The sequence below is a fragment of the Barbus barbus genome (assembly GCF_936440315.1).
Source record: "Barbus barbus genome assembly, chromosome: 49".
Lineage (NCBI taxonomy): Eukaryota > Metazoa > Chordata > Actinopteri > Cypriniformes > Cyprinidae > Barbus > Barbus barbus.
Genome location: NC_136727.1, coordinates 21036567 through 21058724, shown reverse-complemented (window position 1 = coordinate 21058724; position 22158 = coordinate 21036567). Strand labels below are relative to the sequence as shown.

The 22158-nt window shown below is 39.5% G+C and overlaps 1 protein-coding gene across 1 annotated transcript in view; it reads right to left on the bottom strand.

Annotated features, from left to right (window-relative positions):
• The window catches only part of LOC306867658 (ELAV-like protein 2), a 75205-nt gene extending 53047 nt beyond the window's left edge, over nt 1–22158 (bottom strand). Inside the window, exons 1-6 of the mRNA XM_079413453.1 lie at nt 21921–22158; nt 15664–15767; nt 15428–15581; nt 14456–14681; nt 14334–14372; nt 11439–12107 (exon numbers count right to left, since the gene is read on the bottom strand). Of these exons, the coding sequence (XP_079269579.1) occupies nt 11798–12107; nt 14334–14372; nt 14456–14681; nt 15428–15581; nt 15664–15767; nt 21921–22149 (1062 nt within the window). The 5' untranslated portion in view covers nt 22150–22158 and the 3' untranslated portion in view covers nt 11439–11797. The remainder of the gene's footprint in view (nt 1–11438; nt 12108–14333; nt 14373–14455; nt 14682–15427; nt 15582–15663; nt 15768–21920) is intronic.

Genomic DNA, 22158 nt, shown 5'->3' with positions numbered 1-22158 from the left:
ACGAATATAATGCTCAGTTAACTGAAATAAACCATGCTTGACGTATGCAGCCTACAAACACGACCTCCGGAGGATGCAGCCTTCTGTTTGAGAAACAGCTAAAGACAACTGAACCAGCTAATTAAGATCTTCAGGAGCAATTGATAATTACAGGTGTTTTATCATGACTGGAACTGAACTCTGCAGCTAGATCTCCAGGAACAGGTTTGGACAGCCCTGGTCTAGTTGTGGACTCAGCATGTAGCCTCACACTAGCTGGCATGAGTGTAGACATGGTGTCTCACCCGCCAACTATTTTAATGTTGCTTAGTCAGAGATTTGGAACAAAATGAGGAATTTTCATTTTTTAATGACGGTTAGTGCGGTACGCTGAGAAGTCAGAAGAGCCCAAAGTGGAAAAAGTCATTATAGGATCAGCTTGGGACAGAGAACATAAGTGAGGATTTGCACAAAGAAATGAGAAATTCCCAAGGTAGTCCAGTGTAATAATTAGTAGGATAAATTTCCCACACGCACACAGTCTGTAAAAATGAGTATCAACTTATGCATACCTTGGTCAGTATCACTAAGTTTGCTTTATCATAACTTTCTTTATCAAAAGTTCTGTTCAATAATTTCTGTGTGGCTCAGTCCAGTAATCATCTGGGCCAAATTTGACGAGAAAAAAAAGGAAAGTTGCGAAAAAAATAAATAAAACAGTAAATTTGATAATGGAGACTACTGTAGTGAGCGGAGTCCTAATGTAAGACACTGTCTGTGTAACGACTGGACAAGTCAGACACATTATTATTTGTTATATTTAACAAATAATCCAACAGACACCTCACCCAACAACTGGACTGGGTGCGGGGATGTCTGTGAACAACCCCCCAGGACAGGTGAGCGTGATTTCACCAAGTACAACATGTTCCTGGACAACATTCCAATCAACCAATCAGAATTGAGAGATAACATTTCAGGAAATATCTGTTTTAGGCTTACGATCAGGGTTTAGTGCTTCGACACCCTTGTTAATCAGCTATCATTTCACACTGATTTTAGGAATAAAGTATGGGTAGGGTTAGGTTTCGGGGTAGGGATTGGGTTAAGTCTATATTTTTGGACAGTAATGTTGATCCAGGAACATGTCTTACTTGGCAAAATCACAGCGACCTTCGCAGACAAACCTTGCTATGAGTTAACATGCATATCCCCAGGATATTGTGTGTATTATTACTGTTGTTGTATATTGGTTTTTGTATTGTATACTGTTTTATGCATGTGTTATGATATATTATGGGGAAGTCGTGGCCTAATGGTTAGAGAGTCAGACTTGTTATCCAAAGGTTGTGGGTTTGAGTCTCGGGCCGGCAGGAATTGTAGGTGGGGGGAGTGAATGTCCAGTGCTCTCTCCACCCTCAATACCACGACTGAGGTGCCCTTGAGCAAGACACCGAACCCCCAACTGCTCCCCGGGCGCTGCAGCATAAATGCTGCCCACTGCTCCGGGTGTGTGTTCACGGTGTGAGTGTGTGTTCACTGCTGTGTGTGTGTGTGTGTTCACGGTGTGTGTGTGTATGTTCACGGTGTGTGTGTGTGTGTTCACTGCTGTGTGTGTGTGTGTGTGTGTGTTCACGGTGTGTGTGTGTGTTCACGGTGTGTGTGTGTGTTCACTGCTGTGTGTGTGTGTGTTCACGGTGTGTGTTCACTGCTGTGTGTGTGTGTGTGTTCACGGTGTGTGTGTGTGTGTTCACTGCTGTGTGTGTGTGTGTTCACGGTGTGTGTGTGTGTTCACGGTGTGTGTGTGTTCACTGCTGTGTGTGTGTGTTCACGGTGTGTGTGTGTGTGTGTGTGTGTGTGTGTTCACGGTGTGTGTGTGTTCACTGCTGTGTGTGTGTGTTCACGGTGTGTGTGTGTTCACGGTGTGTGTGTGTTCACGGTGTGTGTGTGTGTTCACTGCTCCGGGTGTGTGTTCACGGTGTGTGTGTGTTCACTGCTGTGTGTGTGTGTGTGTGTGTTCACTGCTGTGTGTGTGTGTGTTCACGGTGTGTGTGTGTGTTCACGGTGTGTGTGTGTGTTCACTGCTGTGTGTGTTCACTGCTGTGTGTGTGTTCACTGCTGTGTGTGTGTTCACTGCTGTGTGTGTTCACGGTGTGTGTGTGTTCACTGCTGTGTGTGTGTGTGTTCACTGCTGTGTGTGTGTTCACTGCTGTGTGTGTTCACGGTGTGTGTGTGTTCACTGCTGTGTGTGTGTGTGTTCACTGCTGTGTGTGTGTGTGTGTGCACGTTGGATGGGTTAAATGCAGAGCACGAATTCCGAGTATGGGTCACCATACTTGGCTGAATGTCACTTCACTTCACTAATGTGATCCTATTGATACCATGTTTGTTACCAAAATAACCATTCATTGGTCCACTTTACATTAGTGTACATCACAGCCTCGTAGTGTGCATTGTATTCTTGTTAAATTAATTCAGAGCATGAAGGGACACAAACTGCCAGCATAGTCTAATATGCAAAACACCCTGCTAGAAAACAAAGGATCTGGGCCTGGGGGGCTTGGGTCCTGGTTGGTGTGCCGCCGGGAGCATGGGTTGGTGCAAGCGCTTGGGCCCGGCCCTGGTGTGGGGGTCTTCAATGCATCGGTGCCTCCGCGGGGGGGATCCAATAGAGGCAGGGAAAACGGGCCTAACCTGGGTGTCTTATTGTCTTATGTAGTCTGGGAGTTGAATGAGTGATGGGGTGGGGTAGTTTTTCCTCTGCTGTGGGGTCTGGTGGGCTGCCCCGGGCTGCCATGGGCCCTGGTCTGGATGGGCCTGGGCCCCCCGCCCTGGGCAGATTTGGGGTAACGGGGGTGCCTATGGGGGTCAGCGGGGGAGCTGGCTCCGAAGGGGGGGGTATTTTGCCCCCTCTGATGCTTTCCTCCCCATCCCTAAGGCTTCACTTCTCCCGCCCCATCACACCAACACATAGGTAGGGTTTTGAGGTGCGGGTGTGTCGCTGGGATGCGGGGGAGGTGGTACTCCTCTGTCTCCTCGTGGCCACCTGCATCTCAATCACACATTACAGCTTAGACATTCTCATTACTTACTGTCACATGACACATACATATAGGGCCTTGGGGGTGGGCACACTGAATGGCATCCGGAGGGCGGTCTGTTCATTCAGCCTTCCCTCTGGTGCCAGTGCCCACTTCTCAATTTTAAGTTGCACATAGACATTGAGGGCTCTAGGGAGGGGACGAGCTGACACAAGCTTGTGGAGGGTGCCCCTCCCCTGTTTTAAAGCACCCCTGTTTTAAAGCACCTTAGAACAACACACACCAACACTACATTTGAGCGGGTGAGGTGAAGCATGGGGTCTCTTTTTTTTTTCTTTTTTTTTTTATCTCACACCCCTGTTCTCTGTTCTCTGTCCGGGGCCGGGGGCTGCGAGGATGAGCTGGCCGCCCGGTCGGGGTCTGGGCTGGTGGTCTTCTCTGCTGCTGCGGGGACCGGGGTGGTCTTCCTGTCCCCACGCCAGAGCGAAGGGGGTTCAGCTCCGGGATCGGGCGCTGATTACCCCTCTGGGGGTGGTGGTGCCTGGATCTAGGAGTATAGAGTGCATATAGGGAGTGTGAGTGTGGGTACCATGTCCATTTTTGTGTGTCTACATGTGGGGCGAGGGTGAGAATATTCGTTGCGTGCTTGAGGGTGGGAACGTATGCTTGTGTATATGTGTGCTTGTTCGTCTACGTCTATGTGTCAGGTCGGGCCTTAGACTCCACCTCACTCATCATCTCAGTCGACCCCCACCCCACCACCATGCCCTGCCGGTGGAGGATGCCGCCGGTGCATTGGTGGTTTCTCGCGCCGGGGTAGGATGCTCGGGTGAGCGCTGGCCCACTCTCGGCGGTCGCTTGGCGGGGCCTGGCCCTACTGGCCTTGCTGGGCCCCGGTTGGGGGGTGGGGGGCCCTTGGATCTCCGGGCCCAGGGCTCGGTCTGCCCTGGTGTGGTCGGCTGCCGGCGGAGCCTGCGGGCTTGCCGCCACGGCACCCTGGGGTGTCTACACTGTGGCTGTCGGATGTCCCACCTTCGGGCTCTCCTCTGCCCTTTTCTGGGTGGGGGCCGCAGTTGTCCCTGCGGTGGTTCCCCTGGGGGCCCCGTGACCTGGGGGGCCTCCGGATGTTTGGGGCCTGGGTCTCTTCCATGCCTGCTTCATGCCTTGCGGGATGGGGCTGTTGTTCCCCACACACACACTATTAAACATTTACATGGAGGAACCTTATGAACACAAGCGCGCTCACACACACAGGTGTACACTCAAGCATTCACATTGGTGTAAAAACGGGTGCTCACAGACACACATTGTTCTGATCTGCTGTTGCTTCAAAACTTACTTTGTAATATTAGTTATGCGTGTTGCTCAATAACATTTAACATTTAGAATTTATTGTGATTCATACAGATGTTGGTTGTTGCTGCAGTTTCTCTGATGTTGTGTCTTCTGTTGTGTCTTCTGTTGTTTTCTCTTTTTGTCAGCAGGTATCGAAGCAAATTGTCTGTTTTTTTTTTTTTTGTCTTGTTTTTTCCTCTCTCTCTCTCCCCCTTCTCTGTTGACTTTATCCACAATTTTTTTTTTTTTTTTTTTTTTTTTTTTTTTTATTATTATTATTATTTTTATTATTATCATTATAATTATAATTATTATTTTTTTTTTTTATTATTATTATTATTATTATAATTTTTTTTTTTTTTATTTATTTTTTTTCTCTCTCTCTTGTTTCCTCTGTCCCCTGGTCTTGTCGGTCATAGTATGGTTAAATAAAAGGGTATATAAAATTTAATTAATTAATAAAAAATAAATAATATAAAAAAAAAAAAAAAAAAAGGCTGTGAATGATGATAGCATAACTACACATACGTACTGTCATGTGTTATCTGTGTTACTGACAGGCCAAAAAAAAAAAAAAAAAAAAAAAAAAAAAAAAAAAAAAAAAAAAAAAAAAAAAAAAAGAAAACAAAGGATCGTAAACTTTTCCTCTGAAAGCAGAATTCATTATTGCTCACTCACATCTTGAGGGTGACAAGTCAAGTCAAGTCAGCTTTATTTATATAGCACTTTTAACAATACAGATTGTGTCAAAGCACTTAACCGTATCAAATTGGAGGATTGAGTGTCAGTAATGTATAATAACAAGATTAAACACTCAATTTTCAGTTAAAGGCATTTCATTATTGAGTTCAGTGATGTCATTGTCTAGATCAGTTTAGTTTAAATAGTATCTGTGAAATCAAATTGATGATAATCGCTAGAAATGAAGTGTCCCCAACTGAGCGAGCCAGAGGCGACAGCGGCAAGGAACCAAAACTCTCTCTGTGACAGAATGGAGAAAAAACCTTGGGAGAAACCAGACTCAGTCGGGGGGGCAGTTCTCCTCTGGCCAGGATATTATTGTTTACTTATTGTTTTAATTAAAATTTTAAATGTATAAATGTATTATATTTCTATTTCATATTGTTGCAATTTCTAACAATAATATTATGTAGTTAGGTATTTTATTATATTTTTAGTTATTTTCTTTTACTTTTATTTTTATTGCATTTAAGTCGAGGTCTTCACTGGGGATATGTCCCCGGGGCTAATCCAGGTGTCCCGACCTCCGCCGACGATCAGGGAGACATCATCTCCCGGCACCGATCCACCATCTGATCCGGACACGGACTGAGAAACAGAATCAGAAAGAAACAGACAAATATTAGCGTAGATGCCATTCTTCTTATGATGTAACGAGTACATTGTGTGTTATGAGGAGTGTTCCTGGTTCCGATTGATCTAATTAATACAGCCTAACAATCCTTTAACGGATTTGAATAATAGAAGCGTATTAGTGTGTTATGTGTAAGCCGGGTTAAAGAAATGTGTCTTTAATCTAGATTTAAACGGACAGAGTGTGTCTGCCTTTTTTTTACCGAACAGTGTTAGGTAGATTGTTCCAGAGTTTGGGCGCTAAATAGGAAAAGGATCTGCCGCCTACAGTCGATTTTGATATTCTAGGTATTATCAAATGGCCAGAGTTTTGAGAACGCAGCAGATGTGGAGGACTATAATGTGATAAGAGCTCGCTAAGGTACTGAGGAGCTAAGCCATTCAGGGCTTTATAAGTAGTTAACAAGATTTTAAACATTATGTTTGATAGGGAGCCAGTGCAGTGTTGACAGAACCAGGCTAATATGGTCATACTTCCTGGTTCTAGTAAGAACTCTAGCTGCTGCATTTTGGACCAGCTGTAGTTTTTTTGATCAAGCGTGCAGAACAACCACCCAATAAAGCATTACAATAGTCTAACCTTGAGGTCATAAACGCATGAATTAGCATTTCTGCATTTGACGTTGAGAGCATAGGTCTCAGTTTAGATATGTTTTTGAGATGGAAAAACGCAGTTTTACAGATGCTAGAAACATGTTATCAAACAGCACACCTAGGTTCCTAACTGATGAAGAAAAAAGGGAAAGGAAAGTGGTGTGTGGCCAAGTATGGTGACCCATACTCAGAATTTGTGCTCTGCATTTAACCCATCCAAGTGTACACACAGTAGTGAACATACACCCGGAGCAGTGGGCAGTCAATGTTGCGGCGCCCGGGGAGCAGTTGGGGGTCTCACCTCAGTCAAGGTATTGAGGGTGGAGAGAGTGTTGGTTATTCACTCCCCCACCTATAATCCCTGCCAGACCTGAGACTCGAACCCACGAAATGACAGAGCAGAGCAGTGTTAGATAGTGTTCTAGGTTATTACATGTGGGGTTTTTAGGTCCAATAATTAACACCTGTTTTTTCAGAATTTATCAGTAAGAAGTTACTCGTCATGCAGTTTTTTATATCGACTATGCATTCCGTTAGTTACACAATTTGGTGTGTTTCACTGGGCCGCGAAGAAATATAGAGCTGAGTATCATCAGCATAACAGTGAAAGCTAACACCATGTCTCCTGATAATATCTCCCAAGGGTAACATGTAAAGCGTGAAAAGTAACGGCCCTAGTACTGAGCCTTGAGGTACTCCATACTGCACTTGTGATCGATATGATACCTCTTCATTCACTGCTACGAATTGATGGCGGTAAGTACGATTTGAACCATGCTAAGGCACTTCCACTAATGCCAACAAAGTGTTCTAGTCTATTCAAAAGAATGTTGAGGTCGATATTGTCGAACGCAGCGCTAAGATCCAGTAGAACTAATAAAGACATACAACCACGATCAGATGATAGAAGCAGGTCATTTGTAACTCTAATGAGAGCAGTCTCAGTACTATGATACGGTCTAAATCCTGACTGGAATTCCTCACAGATACCATTTTTCTCCAAGAAGGAATATAATTGTGAGGATACTACCTTTTCTAGTATCTTTGACAGAAAAGGGAGATTTGAGATCAGTCTGTATTAACTAGATCTTTGGGGTCAAGTTCTGTTTTTTTAATGAGAGGCTTAATTACAGCCAATTTGAAGGTTTTGGGGACATATCCTAATGACAATGATGAATTAATAATAGCCAAAAGAGGATCTATGACTTCTGGAAGCAGCTCTTTTAGTAGTTTAGATGGGTGTGACATCTTCACGCTTTTAAAAGATCCCAGATCACAAGATGACAGGCCATTTTCTGATGATGGTGAATTTGAGCGAGAAGTCTAAGTTTGTACCAGGCTGCAGCCTTTCCTTTCCATTCATCAGACCTTCTGCATCAAACCAGCAAAGATCAACTGGATCCTCAAAGAATTTAATTAGGACTCTTTGCTCCTCTTCTGCACTCTTACCTGCAATTCCAACACCACTGAACCTTCAAACCCTCAAGACTTTCAACCAAGATTGCATCTGGACGCTTGTTCAATGGCCAAGGGAATGCAAGTATTGTACATTTAGCCAAACGAAACGGAGGTAAAGTATAAGCTGTAGACCCCATTGTAAAATGGCGCTTATGGTTCTGTGCAGATGGTTTTACTCATTCTTTTCATAGCTTCATTCCCTGTTTCTCTAACGATTTTCTTCATTCATTCTCACGCGCCCTTCCCTCATGTATGTTTGTGTAGACTTCCCTAGTGAAAAAATAGTACACTTAAGTACAATTTATTCATATGTACTTTAGTATAACTAAATATATTTGTAGCACACTATAAATTGCTATACTTGGTCTAATTTTGTACTAAATGCATTTTATTTGTGCAAAAGCGGTGCTGAAATTCAACTAAAGTTGCATTAAAAATACTTGTTTGTGCTAAAGTGGAACTATTCCACGTATACTTAAGTACACTTCAAATATCCATTATTTATTTTTTGAAATGCAGAATTCATTCAGCATAAACTTCAAATGTATTTTGGCGACATTACAATTGCAATTCAGTTACATTCAGTTACACTGTAAGAGTGTTGAACATACATTAATATAATACTAATAACAAACTGAGGTCATACTATCCCTTACTTTTAGTGACTTTTAAATGCATTGCAATGGCATTCCAACTATGAATGAATGATGATGCATTTATATAGCACTTTAGCTCACCACACACCGGCTACAGGTGGAGAGGAGAGAGTGATAGAGCCAATCAAGTGAATGGGGATCATTAGGAGGCCATGACTGACAAGGGCCAGTAGAGGGAATTTGGCCAGGATTATACCCCTACTCTTTACGATAATGGGATTTTTCCATAGGATTTTTAATGACCACAGAGAGTCAGGACATCTCATCCGAAAGACAGTGCTTTTTGACAGTATAGTGTCCCCGTCACTATACTGGGGCATTAGGACCCACACAGATCACAGGGTGAGCACCCCCTGCTGGCCTCACTAACACCTCTTCCAACAGCAACCTAGTTTTTCCACTAGATGTCTCCCATCCAGGTACTGACCAGGCTCAACCCTGCTTAGCTTCAGTGGGCAACCGGTCTTGGGCTGCAGGGTGATATGGCTGTGGCTAAACTTAAAGTGTGCAAACGGGACAATTATTGTGTGCTTCTAATGCAATAAATTAAACTTTATAAATAATGGCACAGCTTAAAAAATTGCCATTTACTAACTGTCACGAATCTGGTTCATGGAGGTCGCCCCTCCATCATATTGACCCTCACACTACACAGACTGACTTCAGTTCCCACAATCCATTTCACTCTGATTACGCACATGGCTGCAGCCAATCACACTCTCTACATAAGGCATGGACTTCCTCTCTCTCACTGCCAAGTATTGTTAAGCATACATCACTCTTCTAGCGATAGCTACTTTACGGAGCCAGCTCCCGGTCTGGTTCATAGTTCCTAGTCTAGTCTAGTCTTGCCTTGCCTGTTTTCCTGTGTGAAGATCCTTGCCTGTATATTTCGGATTGCCCTATTGTCTTGCCGTTTGGACTCTGTTTGCCCATCTGGACTATTGTTTGTTTACACAGATTACCCCTTTTTGCAAGCCCTCTGGATTCTGTTTGCCGATCGAAGACCCACGCTTGCACTAGGATTACTCTGTCTTGCCTGTGTTGTACCCGTTTACCATTAACTGAATATTGCCTGTTTCATGACCACATCTCTGAATGAGCCTTGCAAATGGATCCACACGTCTCATTCGCCCCGTAACACCAACACCCTCAGCATACTAGTAAACTCAATTATCCAGAGAACATCAGTGGAACATTGGGCACAGACATTTGAACTTTGGCTGAAGGAAAAACCACAGACTGGATTCGGACCCGGGTCACTGCCACACACGTGTGTGTTATGGATTATGGTTTGTGTCCGTCGTGCTACTGAGAGGTTTGCGATTGTAGCTTCGCTTTTCGTTGAATCTCTCTTACTTTCACTCTCTGTTGTTTAAGTGGTAAAATATAACTTAATTCCCACCATATTTCTGATATTATCTATCAAACTAACCTGACTAATTTGATCGTTCGCTTTTAATCTAAAACAGAGTGCAGTGCGTTAGCATTTGTTAGCTTGTCATAAGTGTTTCTACTCGTGTCTATTGGGGACACTTAATTTCCAGCGATATCGATCTGATTGCAAAGACACTATTGAATTCAGTGATGTCATCATCCAGCTCAGTGCAGTTTAAATAATGAAATGCTTTTAACTGAAAATTGAGTGTTTAATCTTGTCATTTTACATTGACACTATTTTGATATTGTGAAGTTGCTTTGACACAATTTGCATTGTTAAAGTACTATCAAAATAAAGATGACTTGACTTGCGTGTCTAAAGATTTCTTATCCATATCATGACTATGTCATGTCTGAAATGTCTGTGTGCATGTGTGTAAAACAACAAACTGATGATTTGTGTGTAATATACATTGTTGTGATTAATAGTGTCTGGAATTTCTAAGAACTTGGTAAGAAAGAATATTCAAACACAGAACATTCAAAATTACTTTCTGGAATTTTTATTTCTAGAAAATTCACATTTTACTTTAACTGTAACTTACATAATTTACAGGATGTACAGGTGCATGTCAAAAAATTAGAATATCGTGAAAAACTAAATTTTTTCTTGTAACTTATTTCAAAAAGTTAAACTTTCATATTTTAGATTCATTAGATGAAGTACAACATTTCAAAGTTTTGTTTTAATTTTGATGATTAGAGTTTACAGCTAAATATCTCAAAATATTAGAATATTTACTTTTGAGTTTCAATTAATGACCATGTCTACAGTATAAATTCTGGGTATCTCTTGTTCTTTGAAACCACAATAATGGGGAAGACTGCTGACTTGGCAATGATCCAGAAGATGAACATTGACGCCCTCCACAAATTAAATCCCCCAGTTTGGAGAAACTGCCCTTACGGCACCTGTTAGCAGAAACATACCGGATGTTTCAATTCATACCTCACATTTTCTTTGGCTTGCCCAAAAAGAAACTCTTATCTTAAAAAATTTATTACACAGCACCATCTTAAAGTAATTTAATCATTCTCAGATTTGAAATACATGGTGAGACTTGTGTCTTTAGCTCCCCCATGTATGTTTGTTTGTTTAGACTAGTTATGTGTTAGTGTTTAGTTAATAAAACTTTGGTGCACAAATTGCATGATGTTTTTGACATGACAAATTACATGAGTTGATTCAGTCACTGCTGGCAGATCAATGTCACGTAAATGATGCCTGATCTTGCTACTCTAATGCATTAGTACTGGAAGAATGTTATTTTCTGTGACCACAAAAATAACATTTCTTATAGTTGATGCAAAATTACACTGAATGTTCTCTGAACAAACGGATTAGTCAACTGTAATATTAATTCTGCTACAATTCTGGCAAATGAGATCAAGAATTATAACCAATTACAATTTTTAAAAATCATAATTTTAATTAGATAACTGGATTTCGCCCAAATTGTGCAGCTCTAGCAGGCATAATAAAAATTATCATTAACCAAAATACAGAATGTCTTCCCTTCAATGTATTTATTGATGTACTGAACAATAAAAAAAAAAACACAAATTTCAAACACAAAAGAACATGTACATCTTGTTTTATACTTATTTAAATATTTAACATAAAGATAGTCATTAGCACAAAGAAAACTAAAAAAGATAAACTAAAGATTCATGCACACATTATGCAGTGGATTGCACCGCAGAAGCTCAGGAGGAGAGATGGGAACAACACGGGAAAGCTCTCCATCTCAGCCTCATGGAGCTCACCTGCCACATTATATACCAAAATAAACACTTAAACAGTCAGCTGTTAAATCTTTAACGCATGTTTTAAAACGTAAACTATTTTAAGAAAAAAAAAAAAACATGAAATATTTTCTTGTCATCTCTGTAAAGTCACGTTTGCATAATGTCACTCACTCAGATCTTGTGTGTTTTGTTTGTCTTGAAGGAGACCTGTAGAACCCGGTCCCCGAGCCGGTACCCATTCAAACTGGCGATGGCTAGAGCAGCCTCATCGTAGTTTGTCATGGTCACGAAGCCAAATCCTTTGCACTTGTTTGTGTTGAAGTCTCGTATGACCCTTACATTAGTCACAGCACCAAACGGGCCAAACATCTGCCAGAGGATGTTCTCGTCAGCATCCGGTGCCAGATTATACACAAAGATGCACCAGCCTGTGCCGGCGTGACCCGGGAGATTGATGCCGTCAATGGTCATGGGTGAGAATCTACTGCCAAAAACAAACAAAAACTGCATTTCAGCTAAAACAGTAATAAAGGCTATTTTCTATGCTAGTATGCCACCAAACATCTATACTGTTCCTTCAGTAGCGTGTAACACCCATTTACATCTATTAAATATATATATTGTATTAATGTGATGAATTATTAATATTTAAGAAACAAGTGTTGTATTTGTTTTTGATTGAAATGCAGGCAGTGTAATTTAGTGTTAATGCAGAGTCTAGAAAGGATCATTCATGAGCTCAGGCTGATCTGCAGTGATGGATTCAGGGATTATAAAGTGACGGTTAGGAGTAATTGTTTCATAATTTTCCATTCTGCTCAAAGGAATGTTTAGTCTGCTTTTTAGATTTGGCCCAGAATTCTCCATTTCAAACCACAAGTGTCTCTGTGATAAAACTAGTTTAGTGAGATGAAACGGTGCTGACATGCTTCACAGAACTGATGCTGAAAACTAGAGAAATCAATCCCACACTCATGGATTTACTGCAGTAAAACATTGCTACATTCATATTGAAAGCTACACATTAATAAATATATATTGATGAATGTATATTTTAAATGATTACACAAGTAATGGAATATAATGGAAGTGTATTTATTTAAAAAAAAAAAATAGTTTTTGTGTTCAAACGGTTTCATAAATAAGTTTTATAGAAACAATGGGCCTCATTCATGAAACACGAGTAGAACGAATTTGTGTGAATCGTTCGTAAAGCCGTTCTGATGTAAACTTTCGAATTCATGAAAATTTACAAAATGTTAGTTGTTACGAAAGAAATGTACACCTGCTCCCTACCACGGCTAAATGGTGCGTAAAACGTTCTGTGCTCTTTTTGGCAAACTGATGACACTGAATTTTGATGCACTGCCAATATAATATTTTACAAGTTCGTTTGCTCTGGGGGTTTTTTTTGGGGGGGGGGGGGGGGGGGGGGGGGGGGGTTAGTTTTTTCTGAGATTTGATAAACTGTTTAGCTTTGGGTAGAACACAGCGCCCAATCAATGGAGGAGCGGGACAAATACCACACTGACCAATCATCCTACTTGTACAACTGAACAACAATAGAGAAGTTAATATTACTGGTTACTGCATTTTTATATTCAGTAATATTCTTCAAAATGAGATACTAGTAATATGTTACTGCTGTGGATATTCCACATCATCATAGCAACCAACGAGTGTCAGCTGGAAAAACGCTGTGCCACCAAACCATTCTCAAGCGCCACCAGCTGGCCGTTTTAAAAACACTTTGGTGGACAAACGTTATTGAATCTTTATTGTTAGCCATCTGGCCTATTAGTCTTTTTTGTAATATACTGGAGCCAAACCTATTCCACTGCGTTCCTGGACACGCAATTTGTGTAGCTGTAGTCATAGGCGGGGATTATGCTAATTGTCAATGAGCGTGCACAAGCGCCCTATTTACGAATGACTGGAATACATTAACATACAAGTTTAACTATCAAATCAGACGCTTACGAAGCGTTTGTGAATCCGGAGGAGAGTTTTCCGGAAGGTCCGTTTTTTTGTGCAAATTACTCAGAATTTACTCCTATATTTACAAATGTTTCATGAATGAGGCCCAATGTATTTTCCAGAATATTGTCAAATTCTGACATCTAAAACGCAGGGTTTTTCCTGCATAGAGAAATGAGTCTTAAATCTCTCTCTTTTGTAGAAAATCATACCGTGAAATCAGCATTGTGAATCATATCTCACTGTGTTGAGTGAATCGGTACATCCGTATCCATTACACTTCCACGTCATGTTCTGTACCCAGCAAACCCAGAGAACACATGAAATATGAAGCTAATAAACACTATTACTATAGTTTGTATGTGAGCTTTGGGGTATTTTCATAATTTATTTTGGAATGATGGGAACTAAAATGCATTGTTTTAAATATTTATAAATATTTAATAATGTTTTTAATATTTACTAGTTTAATCACTGATCATATATCTCTAAATGTAATAAAATGTGATTTACACAACTGTTTTTTGTTTTTTTTTACTTTAGCAATGCAATTTTGACCCAGTGAGACTCATATACTCAGAAAATATCAGCTAGAATCAATATTGTTGCTTTTTGCGGTTCATAGTATGTAGCATACTATGAAAGTAGTTAGTCTGGAGCCCTGCCATTTCTAAAATCACCAACTCCCTGCTTTAATAGACTTCCCAAGCAGCTGCTCAAATGAACGTACCTCTTGACTCCATATGCCATGTTGAGCAGATTATCCAGCCTGAAACACACAAACACGCACACAATGAAATCACACTCGAGTCAAAGTCAGTTCCAGCGCAGCGAGTGCGTGTCAGCGGGTACCTGAATCTCTGGGCCTGCTGCGCCAGCGGTCCTGGGTAGCGTCTGTTAGGCGACTGGTACAGGTGGGACAGCAGCGCCTGGCTGCTCTTCTGACTGGGGTTGTTGGCAAACTTCACTGTGATTGGCTCGGTGGCACCTGGTGGTTTCTGTCCGTTCAGCCCTTTAATCGCCTCCTCAGCCTCAACACGCCGGTCAAATCGAATGAAGCCCACACCTCTGGACACACCTGAACACCACAAAAAATGACTGTAAACCCGACTAGACTAGGATCTGTTTTTTGGGGTAAACTAAATCTTTCAATTTTGGTTTATATGTTAAAAAATTCCATTTGGGGCATCACTAATCACTACTCGCATCATACACATAAATAAATATATTATTATGTAATTAAGTTCTTTCACAATGATTTTCATAGCTATATGGCATAGTTGCCATAGTTTTAAAGTGCCCCTAATATGGATTTTTTACAATTTTGTGTGTAACACAGCTCTAAGTGAATGAAAACATCCTGCAAAGTTTTAAATCTGAAAGTGCACCGTGTATAAAGTTATTGTCTCTCAAAAGAAAGAGTCGACTCTGAATCATTGAAACGAGTCGTTTTTAAAACCAATCCCAAGCAGTTTCATGTTGTCGTCAACCTGAAACATTAGCATATTGCTGCCCACTTGTTGGTCTTTTTGCATTGGTCTGAATGAAAATGCAAATGCAAATTCATTCTTTGCCACTAGGTGCTGCTTTTGGAGCAGGAAAAATAGCCGTTTCCCTGGTAACACTGTACACTAAACAGCACTGCGCTCACAAACACTGCTTTAATTATGAAATGAAAATGAGACCAATCATATTGCATATTATTAGATAGTGAATGTGTTTTTTGACCTTGCATGCATGTCAACCTGTTGTTGGGGACTCCGAAACCAAAATATGAACCTTTCATAACTCATAATAAGGGCACTTTAATATAAAAGATCTCACCTGTGACCTGATCCACGAGGATCCTGGAGGTGATTATGCGGCCGTACTGAGAGAAGAGCTGCTCCAGCTCTTGCTGGGTCATAGTTTTAGGAAGACCGCTCACGTACAGATTAGCGTCACGGATGGAGGCCGAACTCGGTCGAGCAAACGACACCTGCTCACAAACACAAACATAGTACACGTCAACACACACGAGCAGTACCCGTGACAGCAGCCTCACTTCGGACAGACCTTACCTTGATGGTTTTAGTCTGCAGTCGGAGACCATTTAAAGTGTTGATGGCTTTATCTGCATCTTTGGGTTCTACATAGTTCACAAAGCCATAACCCAGACTCTGACCTAAGCACACAAACATTCAGGTGAGGATTTATGAGCACTGCAGTGCAACATGGATCTGACATCACAGTATCTAACACACAGGAAGTACGTTGACAGGTCTGTGAGGTGAGCTGCAGATGGTGACGTGTATAAAGCCTCCATATGAGAAGCATCAGGGTTACTGCAGACTCAGGTCTTTTGAATCCTTAAAGGTGCTGTATGTAGGATTAAACTAGGTATTAGGGATGCAGATAAATTATCGACCGATATGAGAGAAAATGACGTCATTTTTATTGCTCCGATAAATAAATGAAATCCGATAAAGTATGCTTGCTGGTAAATCAATCAAATTCAAATTCAAATTTTATTTGTCACATACACAGTCATACACAGTACGATATGCAGTGAAATGCTTGTACGGCAGCCAGTGACCTTAAAAAATATTAATAAGAAGAAATACAAAGGAAAATAAATGTAACTAGTAAATAAACTGTACAAATAAGGGCATATATACATATATATATATATATATATATATAAAAATTTTAAAGTGGCAATGCAAAAGTGACTTATGAAGTGTCATGTGCAATGGTTCAGATATATAAATATGTATTGCATGAATGTGTCCATGATTGTCCAGTCAATGTCAATGTTTCAAAGATATTACTCCTGTGTGATGGTGTGATTGAGAGACCTTATCGCCTGCGGGAAGAAGCTCCTCCTCAGTCTCTCTGTGTTGGTCTTCAGGGAGCGGAATCGCTTCCCAGACCGCAACAGAGAGAACAGTCCATTGTTGGGATGGCTGAGGTCTGATTTTTCTGAGATTCATCTTCTTTCCGAGTGCAAGTGATTGCAGCTTTAAACTGCAGTGACTCTCAGCATGTGTTGTGCTCATTACATCATTATTTGCGAACATGTCTTTCTCGAGTTTTTCTCGGTGGCAGAGGAGGACAATGCCATTGCTATTTCCAACGCATGTTCAGCAAGGATTCCGAAAGGAGGAAAAAAGGCATCAAGTAGGGTTGTGACTGAGGAAATTTTCCCACTGGTTAATCGACGTGCGTCAACTAGAGCCCTGCAAATCGGCCCGGGCCCGATGGGCCCCTACTTTACGCCTCTAGGGCCGGGCTTCGGGACAATTTTCACGTCATAGTTCAGACGCAGGCCGTTTTGGGTTTCTTATTATTTTTATATTGTAGTCATCCATCGATTAGTGATGAAAAAAAATCACCGCGCTGGTGGAAACAACACGAGACCGTGCCGCGACTGAGAGCAACTCGATGGTGTTTAGTGTCCCGCAGCAGCAGGAGCGCAAGTGACGTCAGCGCAGATGAATAGTTCTGCGTTCAAATGCATACAATAGGCTAAAGCTTGCTGCAAACTCCCAGCAAACATAACCATGAATGTGTCTGCGGGAAATAGTAAGGAGATATTTGAACTATTTACTAATAAACTAATGTGTTCTGAGTCCGTGTCGCAAGGATGAAGCTGCTGATCCTGACTCGCCGTCTCCTCATTACACGTGCCTTTAGAGAGAAATGCATCTTTATTGATTATGATTAAGATTAGAATAAAAGAGTTTGTTTTCGATTTTTTTATTTCGTTAAGTAATAATTTAAATCTTTCTATAGATATATTTATCATGTCTGTGAGGCATGCATTCGTTCAGCTGAAGCTCCTGTTCAAGACGCAGAAAGCGCATCATGTTTGTTTTCTTTGTTTTATAAAATAACTACCTTTTGTTGGTATTGTGAGTGCACACAAATACAAGTAGACCCTTTACAGGTCCGAATGATGTATTACTCTTACCTTTATCAAAATTAAATTATTGGCAATTCGGCATCAATTGCTTGAATTCAATTCAAGCAACAACAAAATACAACACAGAACATATAGCTAACCTATATTAACAAAACAAATAAAAATACACCATGCTATATGCCTAATATAAAATAACAGATAACAGATCATTTTAAATATGCATGGTAGGCCTATACAAAACTGAAAATCAGTAAAGACTGAGGAACAAATAATTATAAAACGTAGAACGTTTATTAGTGAGATGGAAAGTTGAGGCACGGACTGCATACACCTTGATGTAAAATAATGGGGAAAATATCACAGTTTAAATAAAATAAAAATCAGCAAATACTGTAGAACCAAATAGGCTAAATGAGAAACGAATGATTAAAAAATAAATAAAACATTCCAATATCACCTTAGATAAATGGCAGGTCAACAGGCTTTTCAAAATCCAAAAATATTTTTAAAACAGGCGCTTTTACATTTGGTTTTGAAACTCTTGTCTTTTTCACCTCACTCTTGTCAGTCAGCTCGACTCTCTCCTCAGGTGATAAATGAAATCTGATCTGTGATGCGCGACTGTCGTTCGTTTGGTGTGCTGCATTGAGCAGCCGCGTTCAGTTTTAATTGTAGTGTCTGTTCTCTAACTGAACTAAATGATTTTTATTACTATTAAAAAAATCAAAATGACAGTGAGGGACGGTGCTGCGGTGGGCAAGTGATAGTGTTGCGACTTAAAAATAAAGTGCATCCTCATACCAAGGTTGAGCATGCACTTTTGTTTTTCATTTTTTTCAAGGCTGACAAATGTCTTTTTTTTAATAATGTATTTGAAAACACGTGACTTAAAGACTATAACTTTCTCATCCTCGTGCACTAAAAACGTTGAATAGATGCATTTCTTTATGCATTAAATATTTCAATATAACTTTGTTGTTAAAAAGTTGTTAATTGCAGATAAACCATAGTTCTGTCATAATTCTGTTAAACCATTTCTGTTACAAAGTACACAAAAAATAAAAAAACATTTGAAGAGTCAGGGCTGATGCTTGCTATAGTTAGGCCAGAGCTACTAAAATATCAGTTTAATCAGGGAATCTTAGATTTTGTATTCTCCTGGGTGCACAAACTGCAGATTATATGAAAATTATAATAAAAATATGAACTTATCGGTATCGGCCATGAGAAGGACTTAATTATCGGTATCGGTTAATTTTTTCATATCGTGCATCCCTACTAGGTATTGCAGTCCAAATTCAAAATACTGGAGGGTTTTTTTTTCACCGGCAGAGCTCTACACTTACTTTTCTTTTTAGGAGCGCTTGTGCTCCTAATTTTAAAACTTTAGGAGCACCTTCAAATCAATAACCAAACTCTGATCAAAAATGAACCTTCCCATTACGAGGTGATATTTGACAAAGTGATTTACAGGGTATTTTGTTTTTACCTTTGTGATGGCATTTTTCTAACTTTATTACAAGTATGTCATCTTTTATGTCAAATTAAAAAAAAATCTATTTATAAGTTTATCATTTCTAATTAAAACAGAATAAAAACAAGTAGAATAAGATACCAATCAAATGAAATCAGTATTTAAGGAATAAATTTGTACTACAGAGGTGGCACAGAAGAACACAAGTTGCTTGTAGGTGCATTTTCAGATGTTTAATGAGGCTCAGAGGTTGCATAAGTGCAATAAAATTCATAAATTCATGTTGAGGTTAATGTTTTAAATATACAATTTTGAATGTATAAATATTAAATGATTTAAATAACAGAAGATACTTTAAAAATGTAATTAAAACCACCAGTAGGTGGTGGTATGTCACTGATTTTATCACTGAATCATTCATTTAATTGATTCATTCGAACAGCTGATTCAGGAACGAAGTACGTGACTGTCTTTATGAATGGGTAATTGAATCATTGACTCACCAGTTCGCTGTGTTTGAATGGAGAATATCTGCAATATCTGCAAACATGTTATGGTATTTTTAACTTACATACAGCACCTTTAACATAAGTGTCAGAAGTGGGCCTTATTTGACACCACTGAGAACTCAAGCTGCATTTTTTTAATTTACTGTAATTAAATATTTATTACATGTTTAAAGACTTTTTGTTTAATGTATGTCTAATACAAATTTGACATAAGTTAAATTCTATGAACCTTTTGCTTATGCAGCTGTTAGATCTTCTGAAGTATGCATTTGTAGACTGTCTAAAAACATTAGTACTTTGTGCATGATCCGGCCCGTGCAAACTAGAGCTTTAAATCATTTTAAACTATGCTGCGCTATATCCAGTTTGCCACTACTTTTTATATTTACTGTGTACTGTATATAAAGTTACCATTACCTGTTTTTTTTTTTTATTATTATTTGAGAAAAAGAAATTATTTGAGAAAAAATACGATTACCATTACATATCCACTTTAGACATGTTTTTAACAATTTCTTCATTTGTGACCCTGGACCACAAAACCAGTCATAAGGGTCAATTTTTCAAAATTGAGAATTATACATCATCTGAAAGTTGAATAAATAATCTCTCCAGTGATGTATGGTTTGTTAGTATAAGACAATATTTGAAAATATGGAATCTGAGGGTGCAAAAAAAAAAAAAAATCTAAATATTGAGAAAATCATCTTTAAAGTTGTCCAAATGAAGTTCTTAGCAATGCATAATACTAATCAAAAATTAAGTTGTGATATATTGACGGTAGGAAATTTACAAAATATCTTCATGGAACACAACTTAAATGCAATAAAACAAACTTAAAATAAAAGAAAATAACAAAATATAAAATACCTAACTACATAATACTATTATTGTTATACATTGCAACAATATAAAATAGAAATAAATACATTTATACATTTAAAATTTTAATTAAAACATTAAGTAAACAATAAATAAACGATAATCTCCTGGCCAGAGGAGAACTGGCCCCCGACTGAGTCTGGTTTCCCAAGGTTTTTTCTCCATTCTGTCTCAGAGGGAGTTTTGGTTCCTTGCCGCTGTTGCCTCTGGCTCGCTCAGTTGGGGACACTTCATTTCTAGTGATTATCAATTTGATTGCACAGATACTATTTAAACTAAACTGATCTAGACAATGACATCACTGAACTCAATAATGAAATGCCTTTAACTGAAAATTGAGCGTTTAATCTTATTATTATACATTACTGACACTCTGTCCTCCAATTTGATACTGTCAAGTGCTTTGACACAATCTGTATTGATAAAAGCACTATATAAATAAACCTGACTTGACATGATCTTTACTTAATATCCTAATGATTTTTGGCATAAAAGAAAAATGGATAATTTTGACCCATACAGTGTATTTTTGGCTATTGCTACAAATATACCCCAGCGACTTAAGACTGCTTTTGTGCTCCAGGGTCACATTTGTGAAATGCAACAACAGGATTACAGAATCAAGTAGTAGCTATCTGAAATATAATTTATATTTGAATTTAGGGGTGGGCCATATACCGGTAGACATAATTAACAGGTAGAATCTTCTCAACTAGTAGAGATTTTGGACTACCATCTCTATCACGCTCATGTGATGTTGCTGTGCTCCGTTGTCATGAAAACATAGTTTGCGTGTGTTTTTAAGCATTGCGGTTTAAAAACCAACAATCAGCAGCAAAAGAGAACTGATTTTACTGTATGCACGCACTGTCTGGGAGACTCTTTCTGAAGAACAAGAAAGAGTTAAATACACATGTATGTGTCAAAATACCCATCTTTGAAACTATCCCCGTAAAGAGTAATTTAGGTCTTCAGTGAAAGCAAACAGCTGAGAAAGAAAACGCATGTAACAGTATATTGGATCCGGGCAGCTCTTAAAGTGACAGCAGTCTAATATTCCTGCTGTCTGCCATTCATGTTAATCAAACAACAAAAGAGAGAAAATCTCACTGCTCTTGACTTAATCACTTTTTTGTTTGTCCTATTGCTTGTAATTAGTTTCTTATTTAATCGCTGAGCATTTACTTGTCTTCTGTGATCTTTTCTTTTTTTTTATATTTAGGCTAGTATTAGTTTTTTGTGATTGACACTTGAAATTGACACATAAAATTTCTACCATATCAAAAAGAAAGACCTTATTGAAAGCAAAAATTACTATATTGTGATATATATAATTATCATGAAATAAAATTCCTCATATCGTGATATAAGACTTTGGTCATATCGCCCAGCCCTAACTGTATTTATATATTTTTCCTTAAGTTTAATAGTGTGATGATATCAGCTTTAAATACCAACCATTGGCCACTCTGCTCTCTAATATCATCAATATCAATCAATCATAAGAGCCCTATTGGTCAAAAATCCTTAGGAGACCGCCATAAATACCAGTGATTTTGTCCCGCACGAGTTTGCAGGACTCGATCTCTCCGATGCTGCCGAACAGACTCTTGAGCTCCTCCTGCGTCATGTTCTGTGGCAGGTAGTTCACGATCAGGTTGGTTTTACTGTCCTCGGTGCCGTCGGACATCTCCACAGGTGACGTGCAGGTATTAGAGACGCTGTTGGGACCGTTGCTGGTGGTACAGCTCGGCCCGTTGGACAGCTGTGTCTCCATGGCAGCGAT